General features: G+C 42.8%; 1 protein-coding gene across 3 annotated transcripts in view; it reads right to left on the reverse strand.

Annotated features, from left to right (window-relative positions):
• DPYSL5 (dihydropyrimidinase like 5) overlaps positions 1-26,593 on the reverse strand; it is a 70,758-nt gene that overhangs the window by 36,875 nt on the left and 7,290 nt on the right. For all 3 annotated transcript variants that reach the window (XM_007666735.4, XM_007666736.3, XM_001509677.5), the window contains exon 2: positions 12,159-12,423. In XM_007666735.4, the coding sequence (XP_007664925.1) occupies positions 12,159-12,419 (261 nt within the window). In that variant the 5' untranslated portion in view covers positions 12,420-12,423. The remainder of the gene's footprint in view (positions 1-12,158; positions 12,424-26,593) is intronic.

Consider the following 26,593-nt stretch of genomic DNA (forward strand, 5'->3'; position numbering starts at 1 on the left):
GGGATATTATCAATCAACTGTAATCAATATAATCAATTACTGAGCACTTACTATGTTCAGAGTACTGTACTAAGTGCTTGGGAGAGTATAATACATCAGAATTAGCAGATACATTCCCTGCAAATAATAAGCTTGAATTATTTTAATAAAATATTTTAATAAAGATTAAAATATAGTTCAGTAATGCTTGACACTACAGAATATGGCACGGAAGGAATTATAAATTCTTTTCCAGAATCTGTGGAACAGATAGTAACATAAATATATGGGAAAACACATTCCATGATGCAACCATATTTTTAAGGAACCTGGCTGTATTGTGGGTCAGGTGCAAATGTGTATATTTACAGTACATTCAATTATTTATTGTATTACTTCATCCTGACATGTTTTTATTACTTACCAAATATTCTATATCCTTGCTCTTACACTTGTTCCCCCTATTTGTAAATTATTTTTGTCCAACTTTCCCATTCCAGTGTAAGTTCCTCAAGTGTAGGGAATTATCTCCCAAACACTCAGAGTACTTTGTACTAAGTGGGTGCTCAATAAATGCCACTGATGGGGTACCCAACCTATTTTTTTTTTTTACTGTCATCATGAATGGTATTTACTGGGTGCGGTGCACTTTATTAAACGCTTGGGAGAATATTACCCCAACTCAGTTCAGATATCCAGCCTGTCAAATGATCAGTGTCGAGGTAACTGGCTTACCACTTTACCACCTGAGTAAAAATAAAAAACAGAAGAAAATAACTGTACTGGTACAGTGAGAGTACAGTTAAGACAGAAAGCAATTACCAGTAGGACACAAAGTTGTAACTTGGTCACAGTTACTGAAAATTTTGGTAATATTGGGCAGATTAGTGCTGCACAAAACCAGCTACTTAAAGGTTTTCCTAGAAACATATCTGAAAGTATCTTCATTCAAGAGGAATGAGCCAATTTTAGCTAGTCAGAGGCATTCTGATGTAAGGATTCTACAAGCCACAGCTATGGAGACACTATGCCCAGACTGGCTCAAGGGAAACTACCAGTTTATAGATTTCCAAAAGAGAGAATCAATCTGAGGCTTTGAGATTCTCTAAACACTGCGGTGTAAGTCTTTGCAAAACAGGTAATATCAGGTCCACAACATCAAGATGCAGAATTGAATGAGGAAAAAATGGAGCAAAAGATCAAATGAACTAGGTGCAGAACCTGAGGGATCCACAGGTTAATGATTCAGGAAGAGACAAACACAAAGAGGTGGGGTGATTAATTATGGAAGATTAATTCTGATGAGGATTCTACCACACCTTCACCCAAGGGAGCCCCACAACACAGGAGCTGCAGAGGTCTTCAGGCAACCAGTAGCCAAAGGGGCTGATGCACGGTCTGACCTGACCCATGGCTGTGAAAGAAAGTATGTTGAACACCAGTCGGTGGGGAAAATTCAGAGAAATGTGGTTATTTTACTAGGATTTTAATTTTAACTTCTTTTTCTGACATGCCCCAATATCTATATTTGGAGTTTCCAGGAGATGGTGATAATTTTATGTAACTCGCACTGGCAGATTATTCATAAAAGCTACATATCTCTCTGGAGGCAATGAATTTCTCCTTTTCAGCTCCCTCGTTCAACTAGCCCAGATTCAGCAAGAGTCTCTTGGTCCCTGAGTCATCAAAAGCTGTCAATCGATATTTATTGAGCACTTATTGTGTGCAGAGTACTGTACTAAGTCCTTGGGAACATACAATATGAGCTGGTAGGCACGATCCCTGCCCATGAGAAGTGTACAGTCTAAAGGGGGAGACAGACATTTAAAGAAATTGCAGAAATTGGGGAAATAGTAGAATCCTCATCCAAAGTAAAGCAAAAGCACCAACTGATAACACCCAAGCTTTGTGATATAGTGATGGGTGTGGTTTGATTTTTTTTTTTTTTAAGCAGATGGCACCTTAGTCCAATTCCTAGTGACCCAGAGAGGTAACACTCACAAATATGAAATGGGAAACTCCTGACTTCTCTCATCCAAAATGATTATCTTTTCTACGGAGCCTCCAATTTAAATTCATTGTGCTTAGTACAAAGCCGCAGAATAAGAGCAAGCTGTCTCTTGAAATGCAGTTACTATGGAGACAGGATATGATCCACAAGGGGAACTGTGTTGCGGTGAGAAGCGGAGTAGGCAGCTTTAAAAAAGCAAACAGGCCTCTGGAGATGATTCTAAAATAAAGCCTCACAAAATGGTTCCTCTGTCTCAAAATCTCTAGCAACATTATTCAATCCCAAGGAATGGAAAGCTACGAAATAAACCAGGTAAATAGGTTATTGTGTAAGATTTCTACCATAATCACAAACCAATCAACACCTCTCCAGAAAAGGAGTATTTATTAAAAGGACGTCATGTGCACTCTGTCAACTCTTCCACCCACCCCAATTCCCACGTACATTCGACAACCTCTTTGCCCTCAGTGCAATTAGACGGTCATCTAACAATGGATAATTCAGTGGGAGACCTTCATCTTTATTCATCTTCTAGTCCAGGGATCTCCTCCAAAAAGCTGGGGTAGAGGCCAAAGGGGCTGGCAAGAGGGGACGCTGCAATGGGGATGGTTGTTGGACAGAGAGCCAGCCTTGGGGAGGTTGGGGAAGGAGAGTCAGCCCAGGAGTGCCAGTGAAGCTGTACCAACCTCCCCTCAGTCCCCTTCTCCTCCACCTTCCTAGCCCTTCTGTCACTCCTCAGAGGGAGTGGGAGAGTAGAACTTGGATGGTCAGAAATTCCAGATGCACCTATATGGGTTTCTGAAATATACTCAACATCTTTCCTGCACAGTTTATTATATAAACCCACATAGATAGTATATCAACAAAGACTGACACTAGCTTTCTTGCTTTTATGCTGGCCACCTCCACTCCTGGTCAGCTTGATTTCAACAGCCTGACATTTCATTCTGAGAGGGCTTTTCCCTATGTGAGGCATAGAAAACAGACTTTACCAACGTTACCCATCCCCTTTCTTTCACCTACGACACTCTACTCATCTTTTTTGAGGCCCCCCTCCCCCATCATGTTTGATTGGTTTAGACTACACTGAAGTGACTGACAACCTGAATTTCGAGGGGCAATGAAGCATCTCTAATTAAAGCTGCATTTTTTACAGTGATTCGGGGTAGTTAAGATGTGCAACTGAGGATTCTGCATGTTCAAAGCAACAGAAACAGGACTAAGTTCTATCATTAAGCTCAGTGAGTCATCAGTGGAGAAGACAAAATGGCAATGTGATACCAAATCTTATTTTAAATGCACAGTTAGGACTTCAGCTTGGCTTTGTAGTATATTTACCACGCTGAGGCTGGATGATAGGAACAGTTAGAATCAAGGAACTTTCCTGCAGTTGTAGACCCCACTTCCTGCACTTTATCCTCACTACAACTCTGGGGCTTTGCTCTGCTCCAGCTACTGTAAGCTAACCAAGAACCAACTCCATTTGCCAGCTTTGCTTCTGGGGTATAGGAGCAGCCATATAGATATCCCCCCTTTAGGGTCTCTTACGCCTTGCTTCATAGTCTGACATTCGTTCCATCCATTCAAGGTGGCCAAACCATTTTGGAGACCTTCTCTGAATAAGCTCTCTTTTCCTCTTCTCCCACTCCCACCCTCTGATTTGCTCTCTTTATTCATCCTTCCTCCCAGCCCCACAGTCCTTATGTGGAGCTCCTCCTTAGAGGAGGAGCAGCGTGGCTCAGTGGAAAGAGCACGGGCTTGGGAGGCAGAGGTCATGGGTTCGATTCTCGGCTCTGCCACTTAGCAACTGTGTGACTGTGGGCAAGTCACTTCACTTCTCTGGGCCTCAATTACCTCATCTGTAAAATGGGGATTAAGACTGTGAACCCCACGTGGGACAACCTGATCCCCCTGTGTCCACCCCAGCGCTTAGAACAGTGCTCTGCACATAGTAAGCGCTTAAATACCAACATTATTATTATGTACATATCTGTAAGTTATTTATATTAATGTCTGTCTCCCCCTTTAAACTGTAAGCTCATTGTGGGCAGAGAATGTGTCTGTTTATTGTTGTGTTGCACTCTCCCAAGCGCTTAGTACAGTGCTATGCACACAGTAAGTTCTCAGTAAATACAACTGACTGACAAGTGTGTGCACCGCTATGAGGACACAATCCTACTGGTTAATTAATTATGATATTTACTGCGCTCTTCCTAAATGCTAAAGCACAGTACTAAATGCTGGGGTTGAAACAAGATAATCAGGCCAGACATAATCCCTATCTCACAAGGGGCTCACAGTCTAATTTACTGGACAAAGAAACTGCGTAAGGGAGAGGTGAAGTGATTTTTCCAAGGTCACAGAGCTGAGGCAGAGGACCCAAGTCTTTTTAACTCCTACTCCCAGGCTCTCATTCCTAGGCCACGATAAAGAGGCTTGCAAATAAATGAAAAAATATTAGCAATTCCACTTATTTTTTTAAAGGGCCTCAGCTCCCAGAAGGTATCGTGACTCTTGCCCAGAACTGTGGCGATGTGGGTCTCAGCCACCCCTTCCCCCAGTCCTGCCTCACTGTGGATCACACCCTTAAAACCCTAAGAAGATTCAGCAGAAAGGTTCCAATTTAGCAGCTCCTTCCTGCCCCACCCATCATCTAAACCGGGAAAGAAATCTCCCATGGCATCAGTGCAGTAGCTAACCACCTGGACAGCCAAACGCGAGTGAGTCAGCAATGCGGGGCTGGCACAGGAGCACTGGGCAGGGATTTCTGGACACAACTTGCTGGACTGAGTTAATAATAATAATAATAATGTTGGTATTTGTTAAGTGCTTACTATGTGCAGAGCACTGTTCTAAGCGCTGGGGTAGACATAGGGGAATCAGGTTGTCCCACGTGGGGCTCACAGTCTTAATCCCCATTTTACAGATGAGGGAACTGAGGCACAGAGAAGTTAAGTGACTTGCCCACAGTCACACAGCCGACAAGTGGCAGAGCTGGGATTCGAACTCATGAGCCCTGACTCCAAAGCCCGTGCTCTTTCCACTGCGCCACGCTGCTTCTCTAAGAGTTCCAAACCCTGCCCAGCAAGAGCGGAACAGTCCCCATTCCCAGGGCACTTGTTCACAAATATGAAGTATTATGGGTGTTGACGCTATGCAAATGGCTTGCATTTGGAGAAAAACAAAACGTGTAGGTATGGAATTTTATCGTTGATTTGGTTTGGCTGGGTACTTAGAACAGGCGCAGACAAATCAATGGTAGGTAGCTAAAAGAAATGAAATTACTCTACCTCTTGCCCAGAAAAAAATTATTCACGAGGGAAGAGTAGCCAAATGCAAAAACACCAAGGAGTTTAAAAGCCTTATTTTGTCTCCCCTGCATTCAAGAGACAGGGCTGGGATTAAATTTCCTATGTGGCTGATTCTGGTCTGGGAAAAAACAAGCCCCTCTGCACTTCCCTTGCAACATACATTTTAAATGTTGAAAGCATATCAGTAGAAACAAACCATTAGGAACACATGGGCAGCATTTTATGCCTTAATTAGCTTATTTTCTAGATTTACTTCTTGTAGCTTTAGCTTTCAGCGATGCTTGAAAATTGGAAATATCGTGAGTGTTCGTTTATTGCACAGAGACAAAGGGGAATCCACATTTTAATTTTAACATGAATCTTCTTATCCAATAATAGTCTTCTCCAAAAACCAAAGTCAACAAGGGGAGAGACTGGGGAAGTGGCTGCAATTAATGAGTCTGGGACAGTAGCCTCTGTTCATCCACTTGGAACCCTTCTGGGTTATTCCAAGCAAAGTCTTCCTCCTCCAAAGTTTAGCTCATAAGCCTAACTGTGGGAGACCCACACCAACATGGAATCAACGGCATGAAGATTTCATGAATGTTCTGAAAAAATTAACCTGATACCTGAAACCAATCTCTTGATAAAAATCTAGCTTCTGCTCTGATCACTGCTGTATGGGAAATTCTGTGGCAGATGAAAAAACTTGTCAGTGTCAAGCAATGGTCCTTCGATCAGTCAAATGTACTGAGTGCTTACAGTATGCAGAACACTGTACTAAGCACTTGAGAGACTATACTGTAACAATATAAGAGAGCTGGTAGACAGGTTCCTGGACCACAACCAGTTTATAGTCTAAAGGGGGAGAAAGATAATAATATAAATAATGTATGGATATGTACTTATGTACTATGGGGCTGGGAGGGAGGATGAATAAAGGGAGCAAATCAGGGGGTGGTAGTGGGAGAAGAGAAAAGGAGGGCTTAGTCAGGGAAGGCCTCTTGGAGGAGATGCGCCTTCAAAAAGGCTTTGAAGGTGGGAAGAGAAATACTTGGAGCCAGTTTATTTTTATATCTACACTTGGTTTGGACTCCAGGCTGTGTCACAGCTCTTCACGTAACCAGCTGGCTTCTTAGTGGAACGTATCAGGACTATTAGCAGCCCTCTGGTATGTTACAAATTGATAAGTTCAAATTGGGATTCATTTTCTCTTTCTGGGCAGGCAGCATAGAAAAGTTCATGTTTATCCCAAATTTACTGATTTTTGCCTACGCAAGGGGAAAAATAAATACCGGTTTAATCTGCAACTTCTCTTTGGTGAGAATATTTATGCTTTGTCTTCCAAAATTAGAAAATGCATTTTGGAAGAAAAATTGAGCTTAAATCCTGTCTTTTTCATGAAAAGAGCACGGGAATGGAGACTAGTGTTTTAGTCTTAACTCTGCTACTTGCCTGCTGTTGGACCTTGGGCATGACACTCAACTTATTTGCACCTTATTCCTCATTTGTGTAATGCAAGTAAAATCCTCCTTTCCTCTTGGACTGGGTGCTCCATATGGGACTGGGGCTAAGTCCTATCTAATTACCTTGTATCTATCCCAGTGCTTGGTGCATAGTAAGTGCTTTACAAATGCCATTACTATTATTATTATCATAAAAGGGTTGAAATGTCAATCACACAACTACATCATTTGCTTTTAAAAGCCATGGCATCTTAGAGATACTCAAACTTCATTGCCAGAGAAAAGGCAAATGCATAAACAAATGAATGGATTAATCAATAAATCAATAGTATTTATTGGGTGCTTACTCTGTGCAGAGCACTCTATTAAGTGCTTTGCAGAGTCCAGAAGAATTAATAGACATGATTCCTGTCCTCAAGGAGCTGGAAATCTAGTGGGAGACACACACTAAAATTACAGGTATTGGGAAATAACAGAATTTCAAGATATGTACTTAAGTGCTACGGGGTGAGGGGTGAGTATGCAAGTATTTAGGTGATGGAGAAAAGCTGAAATGACAGTAGTTTTGGATAAAGGGAGACTGTAAGCTCGTTAAGGATAGGGGGAAGTGTCTGCTAATTCTGTTCTCTTCTCTCCCAAGCGCTTACACAGTGCTCTGCACAGAGTAAGTGCTCAAATAAATACCAATGATTGACTGAGTGAGAGTAATTTTCTGCCGGATATGAAGAGGGAGGGTGTTTTGGGCCAGAGGCAGGACGTGGGCCAGAGGTCGGCAGCAAGATGGATGAGATCAAAGTTCAGTGAGTAGGCTGGCATTAAAGGAGAGCAGTGGATTGTAGCAGAAGAGCAACAAGGTAAAGTAGGAGGGGGCAAGGAGATTGAGTGCTTTAAAGGAGTTTCTGGTCCTTACTGGAACACTCTTTTCAGTCCTTTCAAGGTAGTCGGCAGCATACCATAATCCATGATTTATAAACTCATCTTGTTCCTCGTCAATCTAAAGCTGGTGTTCTAGATTTTTGTAGTCTCATGTGACAGCATATATTGGATGATTTATCCTGGCACATCAGGAATAGATGCAATTCCTCGATGCCTAATGATTGAATTCAACCTTGGGTAGAATGCATTAATCTGAAGGCACCAGCTTTTACAAGCATATTAGCATAACTTGTATTTGGTATTTGTATTTGGTATTTGTTAAGCGCTTACTATGTGCTGAGCACTGTTCTAAGCGCTGGGGTAGACACAGGGGAATTAGGTTGTCCCACGTGGGGCTCACAGTCTTAATCCCCATTTTACAGATGAGGGAACTGAGGCACAGAGAAGTTAAGTGACTTGCCCACAGTCACACAGCCGACAAGTGGCAGAGCTGGGATTCGAACTCATGAGCCCTGACTCCAAAGCCCATGCTCTTTCCACTGAGCCACGCTGCTTCTCCCAGCACAGCTCTCTGCGGGCAGAGTACTCAATGATTAGAGAGAACTTTCGCAAAAGGAATTGAAATAAATTGGAAATTGAAGGTTTAGGACGAAGGATGGAAGGAAAGGAAATTGTACTCGTGAGGAAGCTGGAACACTGGCCACAGGAGCCACAGGAGCATTTGAGCACAGTCTAACGTAGGAGGAATATAAAGAGAAAATTGCCCCCCCAAAAGGATAGGTTGAAGCTATAAAGGAGGGAACCTAGGGAAGTTACACTTTCCAAAGGGGCTCTGAACCCAAACCTCCTGCATGAGGGAGAAGCTTGGATTTGGACCTAAACTCCCAGGCTGCCCCAAAGTCTCTGAAGTTGCCCTAAAGTTTGGAAATGCACAAGGGTCTAACATTTCAATGCTTTGGATTGCAGTCAACACCATGGTGAAAAATGACGGGCTGCCTTCATAACCCTGGATGTACTGAAAAGCTAACCTTCGTAGCACTTTGAATAACAAATAACTAACTCCTTGGAAGAACAACAGCATGCTACCTTGTTCATATGAGGGTGAGATGAAAGTGATGATCAGAAATTTTTAAATGAAAGTAACTTAGATTTCAGAACTTTCTCTGGAAAAGTCCGCACACTGGGATGGAAACGGCTATACCCATTCAAACACGCTGAGCAGCAATTTGGCCTAGTGGAAAGAGCACAGGCCTAGGAATCAGAGGACCTGGGTTCTAATCCCAGGTCTGTCACTTGCCTGCTGTGTGACCTTGGGCAAGTCACTTATCTGTGCCTCAGTTCCCTTATTTGCATTGTGGGGATTCAATACCTGTTCTCCTTCCTATTTGGACTGTGACCATCATGTGGGACTGATTATCTTCTATCTACCCCAGTGCTTAGCATACTGCTCGGTACACAGTAAGCACTTAAATACCACAATTATCAATATTACTTGAATCTCAATTTAGCCTCTTGTCTAGATTTGGGTCATGCTTCTATTTCATTTCCAGAACAAGCCTGTCTTGGCTCAGTTTTCTCATCTTAGACTTGACTCAGAGGCTGCTGAGGAAAGAAAGTGCTTTGGGTAGAAGTGGAAGGGAGGTAGAATGAGAATCAACTCTGTCATTACCACCTCCTCCACCCTTAGTTTCAACCACCAGAAAAGTGTGCACAATAGTAGCAAAAAGGAATACTGCTCTACTTACAGATTGAGTGAACTGTATTTCAGTGAGATGTCTTTCTAAAGGGGACTGCTGAATCTTTTGAATACTGACAGCATCTCAAGTTAAGCCAACATCATCTCATCCAAACATAAGACAACTGTGTTTGTATGCAAAAAAAGCTGTCATCATCAAAGAAGAGAACTGAAAACACTCTTTGGCCTGAGATTAAAATGCCAGGAGCATATCACAAGAAACTTTAGGAAAGCCACTACTTCAAAGAACGATCCATTCAGATGCATCGGTTTGACAGTTAATGCCATGACCATTTTGCAGGCTTGAAGGCCGTGACTAGATATTTTCCAGCTAGGAGACTTGGCCAGTACCGATACCACTGTGCGTAGAGTCATTCTCGCTGGGGTCTTTGGGATTTCAGATGGACCGTTTCAGTGAAAAGTCTTCAAAGACGTTAGAGTGCCTCTGCTTTGTTTCGCAGCTCAGGCTCTTACTCACTGTTTCAGCAGCTGCACCGTCCACAGCAGCACCTGGACTTTACAATCCCCAGGGGAGGATTCATTAAATTGTATTTATTAGGTGCTTACTATGTGCAAAGCACTATACTAAGTGCTTGGGAGAGTACAAGACAACATCAGGCACATTCCCTGCCCACCACGAGCTCAGTCTAGAGGATACTGAGGATTACTCTTTTCCTAACTAAGCTTCTAACTAACTGCCGGCCAATGGATGCTGTGGTCATGCCAATATTCGGTTATTCATTCATTCACTGCCTTTCTGTTATACTGTACTCTCCCAAGGGTTTAGTACAGTGCTCTGCACAAAGTAAGCCCTCGATAAATACAACTGATTTACCGAAGAATATCTGCATGCTCCGTTACTTGCAGTTTGGCTTCAAAGCAGCGGATGGCACACTGGACCTGACCTCTGCAGCACATCACTTAACAGGAAACTGTAGGGAGCAGCACTAAGACCTTTATATAGATTTCCTCCACCCTAAAAAAGCATTCGATACCCGCAGAGGGATGAGAAAATCCTTTTGAAATTATAGTGTTGCAGTTCAGGATGCATTTTTAAGAACCAAATGGAGAGAGAATCAGACTCTGTGTGTGTGTGTGTGTTTAAGAGAGAGAGAGAGAGAGACCTCCTGAAGGCCACTCCCAAATTATGCACAGATTAATGGCTGCAGAGATGACTTCAGGAAAGAAAATGGGAGAAACAAACTCCTAAAAAAGCTGCTGTTTTTGATAACGGGATTAGAAGGGAGGATGATTAGATACCCATCAGCACAGTGACTTTGAGGGCACTGCTAGGTGAAACAAAGAACACAACCTCTTTCCTGTTGAGGGAGGAAACCCATCCCCACCCTTCCTCACCTGCCACGCAACCCCCAGCTCCAGCCCAGACCCTCAGCTCTCCTACCAACCTCTCCCCTACCTGAACTATCCACATGTCCTCTGGGTTCTCCAAGCCCTTTCCCATGGTTCTTCTATTTTATTCAGTCTTTTACCTCTATTTTTAAAGAGTTAACACCCGAGGGACAGCCTCTCCCAAGGCTTGCATTCCCCACCTCCCAGGTCTGGAAAGCCAGGAAGTCAAGGCTGGATCAGGGTGGCATGGGGAGGGTGGGGGGAAGGGAGGAGGCAGAAGTGACAGTCCCCTCTTAGGTCTCCTAACCATCTCTTGCCACCTCGCCCACCTCACCTACGGCCTCCTTCTCGTTTTCCGCCACTGCCTGCTCTCTCCCATCTCACCCCAGTGTGGACCAGGCCCTGAGCCCAGCTTGCAGGCTTTACAGTTCTCAAAACGGCAAGCTGAACAGAGCAAGGCCCTGGGAGTGTGGCCCACTCGTGTGCTCTGTGATCTTGGGCGAGTCACTTGACATCTCTGTGCCTCAGTGTCTTCGTCTGTTAAATGGGGATAAAATCCCTGTTTTCATCCCCTCTTGGACTGTGAGCCCACGTAGGACAGGGAATGTGTCCAATCCGCATATATTGATTCTTTGTTCAGTGCTTGGCACTACCTCAGTTATTATTATTATCCCCGTCCCTGCTCTCTGGCTCCTTCCACTGCAAATTCTCCCCAGGGCCTGGCTGCACTGCTCTTCTGTCCATCAGTGATTACTGATCAGGATGTTCCTGCCCCCTCTGCTTTGGTTACAGTCCCTCCTGTCACTCCCATGGTCCAACTCTCTCAGCCAATTACGGCTTGGGAGCTATCTCACATAAAGCCCTTAGAGGATGTTATTTTATATAAATCAAAAAGTTCTATCAGCCTGTATTTTGGGGGGAGGGACACCATGTTACATTCTTCCCCACAGGTCTGTATTACACAAAAGCTAATAAAATAGTACCTTGCCTGGTACATAATAAGCGCTTTATGTATACCATTAAAAAATAAACATTTCAAACTACTGGTCTTGAGCACAGGACCATGGGTAATCTGCAAGGTTTAATCTTGCCCATCATTGGGCAGGGACTGTCTCTATCTGTTTCCAAATTGTACATTCCAAACAGTTAGTACAGTGCTCTGCACATAGTACGTGGTCAATAAATAATCTTGAATGAATGAATCTGTCACTTTCCCATAATCTCTCCTAGGGCTGCAGGCTTTCATTTGATCAACAACTACCGGGAGTTATAACCGGCACACGGTTTGTCTTCCCTTGAAGATTTCTCTGACCGGACAGCCCAGTCTTTCTCTCTCCAAAGCAGAATGTCATCTTAGTTTTAACAACGTTCTGGAGTTCATATGTTTGTTGGGATTTAATTTTGTCTCTCCTGGCAGCAAAGCGGTGATTCCAAACAACCCAGAACATTACCTTTGTTCCATGGTAGAAATCATCCACGCAAGTGGCATTCATGAAGGTTTGGTGGAAGTGAGTGCTGGTGTCTATGCCTCCGGGGATGACCAGTTTCCCAGTGGCATCGATGACTTTGGCCCCACCAGGAATCATGAGTTCCCGTCCAACCTGCTGGATAATGCCATTCTCAATGTAGACATCAGCCTCATGAGTGCAGTCATCATTCACCACCTTGCCTCCCTTGATGAGAATCCTCACACTGGCTGAATTGGCGAGCATATTCCTGAAGGGATGATGACAGAATAAACATTAGATTAAGCTCCTTTCTCACTTTCTGCACTTTCCTCTCCCTAAGGCATGAGCATTCAAGAATCATGGAGATTGAGTCTTCATAAATGAGGAAGAAGCAATAAAACTCCTCAGAACTCACAACCGTAAGGAGTGGTTGCTAAGCAACAGTAACCGTTCCTGGGAGGGGTGTTGTAGTCCTACAGTGATTGGCATAGAAATCAGGAAGATGTGTTCATTAAAAGATGTCAGGACCTCAGACATAAAGTTGGCCATCCATTTTTGCTGAAAACCACTACTGCTTATACAGTTTCTCCTTTGCTCTCAGCAATTGTGAGAGCTGGAAAAGGTAGCTTTCCCAAACTAGTTGATAACACCACCATCCTCCCTGTCCCAGAAGCCCGCACCTTTCTTGACTCTCTGGACTCTCTTTCAACTCTCACATTTGCTATGTTGCGAACTCCTCTATTACGTTTTCTAGATCTTCCCCTTCCTTTCCATCCAAATGACCACCATCCTGGCTCAGGGACTTGTCGAATCCCAGCTAAACTACTGCATCAGCCTCTTCGCTGGTCTCCCTCTGCCTGTGCTCTCCCCATTCCCGATCCATATTTTATTCAGCTGCCGGAGGCATTTTTAAAAAATGTCATTCTGCACACAACTCTCCACTCATCACTGTCATCATCATCGTATTTATTGAACACTTACTGTGTGCAGAGCACTGTACTACTAAGAGCTTGGGAGACTACAATATGACAGAATTGGTAGACACGTTCCCAGCCCACAACAAGCTTATGGTCTAGAGGGGGAGGCAGACATTAGTATAAACAATGAATAATTCATAATATATCATTTATAGATATGCACATAAGTGCTTTGGGGTGAATATCAAATGCCCAAATGTAACAGATCCACTCTTCCATATAGCTTACTGAATGAATGGTTGATATATTCTACTATTTAAGCATTTATCACCTAATCTATCTTTCTACTTGTCTTTTCCCCTTACCAATCATTTATCTACCCCAATAGATTGTAAATTCCTTGAGGTTAGAGATTGTTTCCTTTAACTCTACTGTACTTTCCCAAGCGGTTAGTTCAGTGCTCTGCACACAATGGTGGTTCAATAAATACGAGTGATTGTTTTCACGTTAGGCTGATCAGTTTAGCCAGAATACTACCAATTGCCCAGCACAGACTACAAAAAGTCTCTATCACTTCATGAGGCGGCATACGAGGAATGACATCAGTGCTTCTTTTCTTTTAATGGTATTTGTTCGCGTTTACTATGTGCCAGACATAGTACTAAGCACCAGGGTAGATACAAGATAATCAGGTTGGACAGAGTTCACATCCCACATGGGACTCAGTTTTAATCCCTATTTTACAGATGAGGTAACTGAGGCACAGAAGTTAAGTGACTTGCCCCTGGTCACCCAGCAGAGAACGGCAGAACCGGCAATAGAATCCAGGTCCTCTGACCCCTAGGCCTCTAGTGCTTTTTCCACTAGGCCAGGCTGCTTGGGATCTTTATTTAATTTCAATCCCAGTCCCACCATGTAGGTCTGGTAACCTTCCAAGTTGAGAAATGTGACACACCAGTCACTCCTTAACACTTTCCTAAAGCTGAAAAATGCCTCTAGAAATATGATTTTTACTTTTGATTTCTTAGTAGTTACGATCAAGGCTCCAGGCACATCCTACGCATTCTTTTGGTTTGCCTGGGCTGCTCTACTTTTCCCAGACTGTGAATGTAGTGGGCAGGAGCAGGGACTGTATGGAGCAGAAGGGTTTCTAGGACTTCAAGTAAGAACTGGGACAGAGAGTGGGAAGAGAGAGAACTGTGAAAGGGCTAGGACTGGGATGCAGGCAGACTTCTGATCTTAAAATAATGACTATAGTGTCATTATTATTATTATTGTGTAATATTATTGTAATCATATAATATAATATATTAATATAATATAGTGTCATTATTATAATAATTGTAAATTTGTTAAGTGCTTAATATGTGCCAAGCACTGAATCTATTGGGGTAGATACATAGTAATCAGGTTATCGAACGTGGGTCTCACAGTCTTAATCCCCATTTTACAGATGAGGTAACTGAGGCATAGAGAAGTTAACTGACTTTCCCAAGGTCACACAGTAGACAAGTGGTGGAGCCAGGATTAGAACCCACGTCCTCTGACTCCCAAGCCAGTGGTCTTGTCACTAGGCCATGTTAGTGAAATATATTCACACTAGTGAAATATATTCATTTATGCATCATAAAAGGTGACACAGCAACATTGTATTTTTCCAAATTGAGCCTTCTCAACTAATTGCCTTTTACCAAAGCTACTTAACTTTGGAGGCAGTTTAATATATCTAACCATTCAACGCAAAGACACACTTTCAAGAATGGTCTCCGATTTCCGAGGTAGTGGTAACAGGATAGCATTTATTGACAGTCCACTGTCAGGAACTACAAAAAAAAAGGGGGCGGGGCATGTCCTACCAACAAGAAGTTTATGCTCTAATGGGGGTGACAGTCATATTTATACTGAATTACTTAGAGAAATCAAAATAAATAATTGAATGCACAACTGAATTACGCATATATTTAAGTGCCGAGATAGGGCAGAAAATACAGAAGTGCTAGAGATGACAGATGGGTTAATATGACTTGCGGTGTTGGGGAAGGTAAGCGAGAAAAGATGGATTTTCAATAAGGGGAGGCTTTTATCTTGGAGGATCTGGGGAAGGAGGAAGATCCAAGCAGGAGGAACAAAGTGAGTGAGGGAACAGAGGCTTGAGAGATGAGAATGAGAAAAATCACAAAAAAGCAAACATAAATGAAGTTGCTACAGTTCTTTTTTTAGACTGCTGAAAGTTAAAAATTTTAGTGGCTCTGGTAGTATTTTCTATGTGCCAACATATGGTAGCTGTTTTTTGAACAACTGAAATATAATGATGGAGACCTCCAAAACAGGACTTGGACATATGACTTGCAAACAGAATCTTTGAAGTCACCTGAATAATAAAGCAACTCAAGTTTGGTCTTTTCCTTGCAGCGATCTCATAGCAACCCTGAAGGGCAATAGGAATCTTTCAGTCAGCCAACCCCAATTAACAACTTAAACACTGGGAGTTAAGGGAAAAGAGAAAAGTATTTTGAATATAATCAACGGTATATTGCTAAAATAATAAACGGACAAATAACATAATACAAAATGGGGAGGAAGTAGAAGTAGCTTGGGACTAGACTAGAGGATACGGAGAGATGGGCATGTAGGCCGAGAGAATCTCTCTCACATTATGAAAGAAGGCAGCTGATGAGAAGTGCAAAAATCTTCAAGGTGGCTAATTCACTTGAGGATAATACTCAACTGATAGTATTCAAATACACTCAGTTCTGCCAGGACACATGTTTTCACTTCACATTCTGGATCTAATGAGGTAGCAGAATTAGGAAATGTCCTTCCATCAACACCCATCTGACATGGTGTTAGAAGAAACAGTTGTGTCTATCAATCAACTGTATTTATGAGGGGCTTATATGCACAGCAGCAGACAAGGGGTAACTACTAGAACAGGAGTGTTCTTTAATGTGGCATTCCAAAGAGCACAACTCCCATGTTAAAGACCAGGGTGACCTGGCAGTGAGAGTTAGATGTAGAGTGGCCATTAATCCAGTTTTAAAGTGGAGAGTGAAGTTTTCACTCTGGTACAGATATGGGATGTGTCTTTTTAAATCATTTTTAGCTCTGGGCCTCCATCCGCTCCAGCTCCTGCTGTTCAGTGCTGAGGCTCTGATGTGTTGCCAGAGCTCGTGTGAACTTGGGAAGGGAACACAAACGCTCTGGAGGAAATGAGAGGTTCAGGGGTCTCTTTGGGAAAGCATTTTAGACTCTCATGTGCCATCATCCCAATACGCTGAGTGCCCAGTGTAATTTGAAGTTACTTGTATGAAGCCCTCTAGACTATAAGCTCCTTGTGGGCAAGGGGCTGTGTCTACCAACTCTGTTATACTGTACTCTCCCAAATGCTTAGTACAGTTCTCTGCACACAGTAAGTGCTCGATAAACAGTCACGTTGCCTCCTCCTACCTCACGACTGCTCTCCTACCACAACCCAACTCGTGCACTTTGCTCCTCTGGTGCCAACCTGCTCTCCGCACTTCAGTCTCGTCTATCTCACTGCCAACCTCTCATCCATGTCCTGCCTCTGGCCTGGAATGCCCTCTCTCTTTATATATGAAAGACAATCACTCTACCACCTTCAAAGCCCTGTTGAAGGTGCCTCTCCTCCAAAAGGCCTTCCCTGACTAAATCATTTCCTCTTCTCCCATTCCCTTCTGCATCACCTTGATTTGCTCCCTTTAGTCGCCACCTCCCAGCCACCCAGCACTTATTTATACATCCATAATTTCTTTCTTTCTATTAATACCTGTCTCCCGCTCTAGACTGTAAGCTCACTGTGGGCAGGGAACGTGTCTACCAACTCGGTTATAAACTCGGTTATACTGTTATAGTGTACTCTCCCAAGCGTTTAGTTCAGTGCTGTGCATAGTCAGCACTCACTAAATACCACTGATTGATGAATACAACTGACTGATTGAAGTCAGATATGTCTCTCTGCCCAGTGGTCGACAGGACCTTCTAAGACCACCTTAGGTGTGGAGGGAAGAGCCCCCCAAAAGCCCTCCAAAAGGAAATTAAATGTATATGCAAAAAGCAGCCATAAGGAACCCCAAAGCTGTAATCCCATATTATTCCTATGACACTTGTTCTTTGACTGACTGGAGTGCATAGGTGACCACTCATTCCATACTGCTGCCCTGCAGTTTGAGTCATGCATTCAAGATTTTAGGAAACAAGTGATGCCCTGAACAACAGGAATAATGGAAATGAGATCATAAAACAGCAGTGCAATACACAAGCAGGACAACCCTTGGGGCAAGGTTGTGGGGGAGTGGGGAAAAGAATTCATCATGACTCTAAAGGTTCTAGGTTTGTCAGTCTTGTTGCAATAGAATGCACAGTGCTAAAGGGTGGATTCTGTTTCGAAAACATTGGCTTCATAAATATTAGATGAGGAAACTACTTGTAAGATCAAAATATCTTATTTCAGACACATCTACATAAAAGGGACCTCGGGTGAGATGCTAAGATAACTTCCCCTACCCAAACTTTAAGTTATGACCTAAACCCCTGATTCACTTCAAATCAAGAATTATTCTTGATAAATCACTGTTGATTCCATCCACAGGGGCCCCAGAAACAGTTATCTTGCGCCTTTTACCAAATAGAGTCCAAGAGGATTTCATGAAGGATGGAGTGCTTTGCTGAGATGAGGGGATTATTTAGACATCTTTCTGGACTTCTCTTGAACATGTGGCATGCAGAAGGAAATGCCAAAAAATTTCAAAGATTTCTCTATCACTATAGTCCTGAAAAAGAAAGGTGAGCAAGCTACCTGGAGCAAACATCATATCCCCTCCCTGCTCTCCACTGTTGGTGAAATCTGTGTCTAGACTGACTCCACCTCAGAATCTCAGTGGGGAATTAGGCTGAAACTTGAGATGGGTGACAATTTTTTTCTAAATAACAGGTAGAGGAAAAAAATGGAAAGAACATTAAGAGTTTTTCATTCTACTCCTGGAGTTCAAAAAACCACTTGATAATATTAATAGGTTGGCAAGTAGAGATAGGGCATTTTCTTGGAAGGCCCTCCAATTTCTGAAACAGCCTCTCTTCTGATCTGTTAAATAAATCAAAAAGACTACTACATCTTGAGAAAATGGAGCATGCTGTGGTGGCATAAAGTTTCAGATCAAACTAAAAATTTCTGAAGCTGAAGTACTATGCAGTCTTCCGTATGATTTGAAACCTGTACCTACCTAAGAGCTCTCATCAGACTTGCCCCAAAATTCCATCAGAAAGCCTTATGGTCATACATCAGGTGACTAGACAGGATCATAAATAAGGTCCTGAATAATCAGTATATCAGCACTGAAGCCAAGTTCACCTCAACATAGCTGTGCTGGGCGTGGAAATAGAATGAATGATGGGATATCCACCCAGAGGCTGGATGGTGAGCACAGATGGCGCTATGAAAAGTGGGTGAGAGCACCCACTTTGGAGCAGAAGTTTTGAGAGGATTGTGAGCCTGGGAGGCAAAGGTGAAACAGGGCTAGGTGCTGCCAACAGCAAGCACGACAAGAATGTTTTTCAATGAACAAGGAATGGAAAGGACTGTTGATTCTGCCTTGGTCTTCTCAGCACCATTCACATGCAAGGGTAAATTTCAGCATCAAGGTGCCATCTTCAAGCACAAAGGAAAATTAACAGTGCAAGACCAGTTTTGAGTGTCAGCCCTCACTCAGCCAGATTACACTGAATTTGAGCATCAAACTAAACAATTCCCACAGCGCCTCAGTTCCTTAGATGCCTATCAATCTCCCACAGGCCTCTCACACTATCACTCTCCCACACTCCTACTATTCAAATGAAGCTGCTGAAAAATATGAAGGATGCTGGTTAGTGGACTCTCAATTTAGCAAACCCAACCTTTCCTTAGGTTGAAAAGAATTGCTCTAAACACTTTGCCTCCATCAAGAGAGTGCTCTCACTGGGCGGAATGGACCAGATTTCACCTTCCTTGTTTGGAAAGGGAGATGGAGGGACAAAGGGATAACTCTCTGGTCCAATATCAGCCTCTGAGTCAAGAAAATATTTCTTGTGCTGTGCTTCAACTGGCTACATTTTAAAAAGGTATTTATTAAGTGTTAACTATGTGCCAGGCACTGTTCTAAACTCTGGGGTGGGTCCCAGCTAATCAGGGGGCTCTCGGTTTTTATCCCCATTTTACAGATGAGCTAACTGAGGCAAAGAGAAGTTAAGTGACTTGTCCAAGGTCACACAGCATACAAGAAGCAGAGCCAGGATTAGAATCCAGGTCCTCTGACTGCCAGTCCTGTGTTCTTTCCACTAGGCCATGCTGCTTCAGTTCACCAATCTGTAACCTAGGTTCCTTCTTTCTTACTTCTGAAAGAGAAGGGGCAAGAGAGAAGGAGAAGGACGAGAGCCAGCAAATAGCCTTTCAAAGTATCAAATAACATGGAACAAACATTGCTCTGTACTCCCTTCCCCAAAGGCTGATCTGCTTCCAGGTCAGTCCCAGGAATGTGGGTCTGTGTTGGAAAGGGCCCAGGAAATCCCTTCTGATCTGGGGCCACCTCAGAAAGTCCAACCTGATTTCAAAGGGGATCCAGAAGTCAGGGGCCAATCTGGATTTTCAGGTCGACTTGATGACAAAATGAGGGCCTAGCACATTGCTGACTGACAAGGCCAGGATGTCCTCTCGAAACCTTCCAGGGTTGGGAGACCTCTGATAACCAAGAATAAATCCCTCTATTGAGGCAAGGCTCATATATTCCAACCACTGATTTATCTAAACAGGACCATGACACAGATACGGATGCACAACTTTTTAGGGGATAATCAGGCTGCCTTGAAAGGAGTAGAGAGTCAATCTTCATCTTAATTTGCATTTAAATTATGAATTACACAATTGGGTTTTAGATACTCCCGCTCCTCCACCTGTCAGCTGTGTGACTTTGGGCAAGTCACTTAACTTCTCGGTGCCTCAGTTACCTCATCTGTCAAATAGGGATTAAGACTGTGAGCCTCATATGGGACAACCTGATTACCCTGTATCTTCACCGCGTTTAGAAGGGTGCTCAGCACATAGTTAGTGTTTAACAAATACCAACATGATTATATGAGTCTGTTACCTTCTAGAAGAAATGAAACTTTTGTTTTAAATTAATCAAATGATGTATTTTAAAAATATATTTTAAGCTTTTTTTAATGGTATTTGTTTAGAGCTTATGTGTCAGGCATTCTACTAAGCACAGGGGGTAGATCCAACCTAATCAGGTTGGACAATCCATGTCCCATGTGGTGTTCACAGTTTAAACTGGAGAGAGGAGTATTTAATCCCCATTTGACAGATGAGGTAACTAAGGCAAAGAATCCTTGAAGCCAACTTGGGTTCACAGCAAAATGGCCCGAACTCCTGGGGGTCCCAGTCCTGTTTCGCCCCGGGGAACAGAAATTGGACTGCTTTCAAGAAACACAGGAAACAGATCTGCAACGCTGAGGCAACACTCCCTAGACCAAGTGCTCCTGTGATCTTCACCCACAACAGCCAGCTTCAGGAGGAACTACTTTTTTATGGTATTTGTTAAGCACTTATTATGTGCCAGGGACTGTTCTAAGCACTGGAGTAGATACAAGCTCCATCTCCCACATGGGGCTCACAGTCTTAATCTCCATTTTACAAATGAGGTAACTGAGGCACGAAAAGATACGTGACTTGCCCAAGATCACACAACAGACAAGTGGTAGAGCCAAGATTAGAACACAGGTGCTTCTGGGTCCATGCTCTACCCACTGGAAAATGCTGCTTCCTGAACTCAGACTAGAACCCCAGGTCTTCTGATTCCCAGATCAATGAACGATCTTTTCATAGGACAGCATTCTGTGCCAATAAGTGACTTGAACAGTTAAGAGAGTCGCTCATCACTGAACCCAAGATCTCTCTGTAATCCAGTCCTTTATCCTCGTATTTCAAAATAGAGGAGAGGTGGTGCTGTGCTGGTCTTTCATACTGCCTTAGAATTTTTAAAATGGATGACTGGTTTCGATTTATACCTCCATAGCCATCTTTTCGGCAACTCCAATACTACATTTCAACTGGAATTATTTTAGTGACTCAATGTTCAAGGTTATGGCAGCTATTTCCAGCCCTCTGGACCGACCATTCATCCTCCACCCCTGGAAGGCTTCCAGCCCAACGGCAAATGGGGTTTGAAATAGTCTGCTTCTTTCAGGACCATCTGTACATACCCTTTCTTGGAGGGGCAAGATAGGAAAGTCACACACTGCTGCTTGCTGACATCCTGCTTAGCAGACAGACTCTGCGGCTTGGCAAGGGAAATTGACAGACACTGTAGTTCGGTGTTAATGTAGTCAGTTCTTTAATCTTACGCAAACAAAGGGTGTGTGCCTATGTGTATATACTTTACATTTGGGGAATACATACGATAGGCAGAAAAAGTAGATTTTTTTTTTCATATCTCCCTTCAAAGGGAAACATTTGATCTGTGGTATTTAAACTAACTCCAGCAATTGTCAGAGTTGTAACCTTAGTAGAGAGTGAAGCTAGTTTGTGTCACTGACAACACACTTGTCTTTGAAGCATGCTTTTCTCTTGGTCCAAGTTGCTAACATCTGCTAAGAAGCAATCAAAAGGAAAAATGTGTACTCTGGAAAAAAGGAGAGACTTTTTTTCCCCCATCCACATAACATAGTGGAGAAAGAATTAAAAAAGGCAAGACTGCTTTTAACTCCATTCCTGTCTTTCATAATAACCGTAAAAGATGTCTTTCGGGGCTGGCCTAACTTGGAGGGAATTTTTCAAGTCTACATTAAATTTTTAAAGTACATTCATCTACAAAAAATTTAATACATCAAGACCATGAGAAGCAGTGTGGCCTAGTGGAAAGAGCACGGGCCTGGGAGACAGAGGACACTGGGTTCTGAACCTGGATCTGCTACATGCCCCCTGTGTGACCTTGGACGAGTCACTCAACTTCTCCAGGGCTCGGTTTCTTCATCTTTAAAATGGGGGATTAAATCCTACTCCTTCCTAGTCTGTGAGCCCCATGTGCGTTAGGGACTCTGTTCAACCTGAATATCATTTATCTACCCCAATACTTAGTACAGTGCTTGGCCACATAGTAAGTGCTTAACAAATACAATTATTATCATTGTTACGTCTTTTCAGGGAGGAACAGAGGGCCTCTCTAGTCCTTTATATTTTCTATATTAAACCACTCATATATGTTGTCTCATTTTCATTAAATCAGTAATTCACAATGGATAGGAAAGGCCTTTGAATAGATAAAAACGAAACTGCAAAATGGGGTTCATAAGAGAAGAGTGAGGGGAGGTGAAGATCTTGCCTAAAGTCTATATTTCTCCTCACGGCTCATTATCTAGGACTTCTTCAGGAAATCATAATTATGTTTAATTAGGATTCAATACAAGCTCAATCAAGCTTTTCTGTCCCTCTAGCAAAGTAGGTTGGACAGCTCCTTCCACAGCCTTATCTGTTCTTTAACCTCCAACTACTGGAAATTTTATAAATTATTTCCCATACCCCAGCCTCCAGCCAACTTCTCCCACTTCCCTTCAAAGTTGGACATTACTACTGTGCCAGGCATACTCTTCTCTGCTTCCCTGAGTGACCAAATCCTTGAGAGGAAATGAAATCCTCTAAGTATTCAAGCCTAGAATGGCGATGAAGCCTTTCAATTTATCAAGGGTTCACTGATCTAACCTGCTCGATGAGTTAATAAATCATTTCTATAAACACTTCTTCTTGCAAAATGGAACTATTCCATCTACCCAAACACTTTAAACAAAGGTTAATTCTCCCAAGGGCCCAAATGGAGGGCAAGGGGATTTGACGGGTTATTCTGATCAGCCTCATCAAATAACACACTCTTTCCTCTTTCGTAATATTACCTAATAGTATTTATTAAGCACCTGCATGTAAAGCACTGTATCAAGTGCTTGGGAGAGTACAGTGGAGTAGAAAGACATAATTCCAACCCTCAAGAAACTTAAAATCACAGCCAGTTTTCTTTTAAATTTAAAAGTTTTCTTTTAAATTATTTGCTAGACTGAGTGCTGGAGAGACTACCCCATTAGGAGTAGGCAAGCAGTCTTGGAGTATATTTGGTTTAGCTCAGAGTAGAGCAGAGTACAGCAGTTTCCAACCAGGTGCTTTTCCCATTCGCCCTCTCTCCCTGCCGCTCAAGAGGGAAATGAAAGTTTTCATCCTTACCTAGGGATGTCTAGGGACATCCTGGCACAGCATTTCCCGAAAAGTTTATCGTTCTCCCTGACCCCGGGAGGAAATGTCCATAGAGGGACAGGATGAGGAGAGGGCAGGGTTTCAAGTCACAAACCTTCAAGTGGAGAACCTTCCATCCTAGCCCAGACATTGGGAAGCCCTATTAGCCTGTCCTTGGAGGCCAGGGTCTCCTCTCCTGGGCAGGAGGGTGAAGAGCTTGTAATAGAGGGCTCCTGGGCTATCCCGGGCTGTACAGAGCAAACTGGCTCTATGGGGGTAGAGCCAAGAGGTTTGGAGACACTGAACCATCCAACTCAGGATCCCCAAATCAATCAGGGGCTCTTATTTTGAGATGAAGCCTCTAGATTACAAGATCCTTGTGGGCAGCGAATGTGTCTACCAATTCTCTTATACTGTACTCTCCCAAGAGCTTAGAGTGCTCTGTACACGGTAAGTGCTCGATAAAAACAATTGATTAAAGTCAATACTGTATGAGTCCAGTTGGCTCCCTCTCACTTTTGATCCAGGAGGCTGGGGTCACATCACAGTTTGAACCTTCAGAGACAATACGTTTCAGCTGCTACTGTTGCATGCTTTACTGCTGCCCAGCAGCAGTGTCAACAGCAAAGGAAGAAAATACTCTTTCTTTAATCATCATGTGCAAATGTTAACTAATGAGAATATTAGTCTCCAAGGGAGTAGAAAAAGGACGGTTCTTTTCAGTTCCCATTTATTGATCATTTGAAGTGTGAAGAGATATTCAGAGGCTCACAAGAGCAAGGACAGAGAGGCTTTATGAAATCCAAATTCATCCCCAAACAATGACAAAGGAAAATAATAATGCTTGGATTTTCGTGTGTGTGTGTGTGCTTCTTTCTCTCAAGATATCACAGAATGCCCCAAACAGAAGGTTTTCAGACTCGCCATTGCACTGTCATCAATCTTAATTAGGAGAGAGGGTGGACTGAGGGAATATAGTGACTAATGGTATAAAACTGAGCAGAGAAAAATCTAGATTAAATATCAAGGAAGGTGTCATAAGCAGTTCAGCCTACTGGACTGAAGAACGAGCTCCTTAGGGAAGTAACAAGAATGCCTCATCACTGAAGGCATTTAAAGCGGACAGGACAAAGCACTGACAGATATTCCGTAGGGATTCCACAGCCTAGGCTACATGGCCCAATCAATCCTTTCCATCCCTTCTTTAAGGATTTCTCTTGGGTCTCTCAGAAGGGCAAGAAAGACTGAAAGCAGAGAAGTACTCTCTGGCACCAGGGGGAGAGATGTTTTAGCCCTCCTCTTCTTCTATCCTTAAACTTTTAAAAGCTATTGGGCATTTTATCTCTTGCATTTGATCAAAATGCCTCGCTCTTTGCCTGTGCCCTACTGTTAAATCCTTTTTTGTTCCTATGTGCATCTATGACAACGTGGAGGTTAACGAATGTAGGCCTGTTGTGCAGGGGACTTAATCTACTGATTAACCTCTGTATGCTTTATCCAGCACACAGTGTGTATATATATAGTTCCAAAATCACATTGGGTGTTTAAAATACATTAACTAATGAACACAGACTGCAGCATCAGTCATAACTTTAAAATGCTACTCTCCACTACAGCACGCTTGGCCATTGCTATCGTTACAAAAATTAGAGTAAGGGAAAACTAAATTTACTTGGAGTATGGAGCCCCGAGAGTGACCGTGTCTATTTTCCTAGGCCAATTATCATTACCTTTTACCCTGCTGGCTTTACCAAGCCAATCGTAATTGTTTTTCATTCTGCTGGCTCTGCAAGCTGAGGGAGGATTGAAATCTATTTGCTATAAAGCACTATGCTGCTCATTTTTTCCTGAGCTATTACTACATTAATACCCCTCCAATACTCTCAGAACCCAGTTACGTGACCATCTCCCTGCACCTCACTGACGTACGGATCAAAAACGCCAGAGAGCTGCTGTTTCACCCTCCTTGTCTTTCCAGGAGTCCGTGGGAGGGAAACAAGCTGGCTCATCTGCCCAAACCGGGAAGTGGGGAAGGGAAACGTGTTGAAACTCCCACATCATGGAGTCTCTCAAAGGGTTCACAAAAACTGGCCTGTAAAATACTCCGAAGGGAGTGCAGGGTTTGCTTGTGCAGGGTTTAAACACAGGCCATATTTACTATGGCCCATCTCCTGGTCTCTGGGCAACTTTACAATAGTAACAATTCAAAACACTCTGGAAAAACCCAAAGGAACAGATGGGCTTTGATTTGTGCCCACAACCAATCGTTTTTCTTCATGCCTCATCATTCTTATTTTGCATTAGTCCAGGAACTTTTTTCAATCATACTCCAATCTCAAATTTTTTTTTTTCAAATTCTCAAGTTGTTTAGACAGCCCACAAAACAGCAAGGCATACTAGAAATTATAACTCTAAAAAGGAAGCAGAGGAAGAAACCAACATTATGGAAAGTAGTAAGGCACAGAAGGCCGCACAATTCAAAACTGCACAGCTTGGGTCTTTGAAAGGAAATCCAAAACAGTTTACAGCATGAAAATGTCCCACCCAAGGGCTGACAAAGCAGGGATCCCTGTAATGATCTTTTACTTATTTAACAGAAAAATCATAATTATAATCTATGCCTCACTTTCCTTCCTCCCCCTGCCAAGCAACGGGAGGTTGTGACTGCTCCAAAGAAGATTTCCAAACCTCCCAAATTTTGCAGAAGTGTTATAAGCTGGAATAGAACTGAAGAGTCCCCAACAACCACCTGCTAGCCTTTGGGGATTTAAAAAGGAATCCAGCTAACATCAGGACTGGATTGTGACACAGGAATACCTGTGTGTTTATGCTTTTATTTGCTTTGATGTTTTTTAAAATATTGTGCGTATTAAAAATATCCAAGTTATTCAGTAGCTTCAAAGTTAAATACCTTAAAAAGGCACAGAAGCAGGGAAATAGACATTGATTTCAAAGAAATGAGAAAAATGGGGCTTTTAGGTGGAATTTTAAAGACGTGATAGATCAATGGGGTAAGAATGCTGTTCCAGATGGCAAGGGAGAGAAAGGAAGAGCCCTTTGCACTAACAGTGAGTCTTTGCTCTGCACAGAGACAAAGAGAAGGCCAGACAATAGGAGGGAGTACAGAGATGTGCGGTCTGGGAAATTAGGGCAAATCCACCAAGGGTTTGGAAAAAATAAGGAGATAATTTGAAAATTAACCAAGGAAGAAGTATAAAGGTAGTGGATTGTTTATGCCAGGATGTACCAGAAAA

Source organism: Ornithorhynchus anatinus, chromosome 9, assembly GCF_004115215.2.
Source record: "Ornithorhynchus anatinus isolate Pmale09 chromosome 9, mOrnAna1.pri.v4, whole genome shotgun sequence".
In the NCBI taxonomy this organism is placed as follows: domain Eukaryota; kingdom Metazoa; phylum Chordata; class Mammalia; order Monotremata; family Ornithorhynchidae; genus Ornithorhynchus; species Ornithorhynchus anatinus.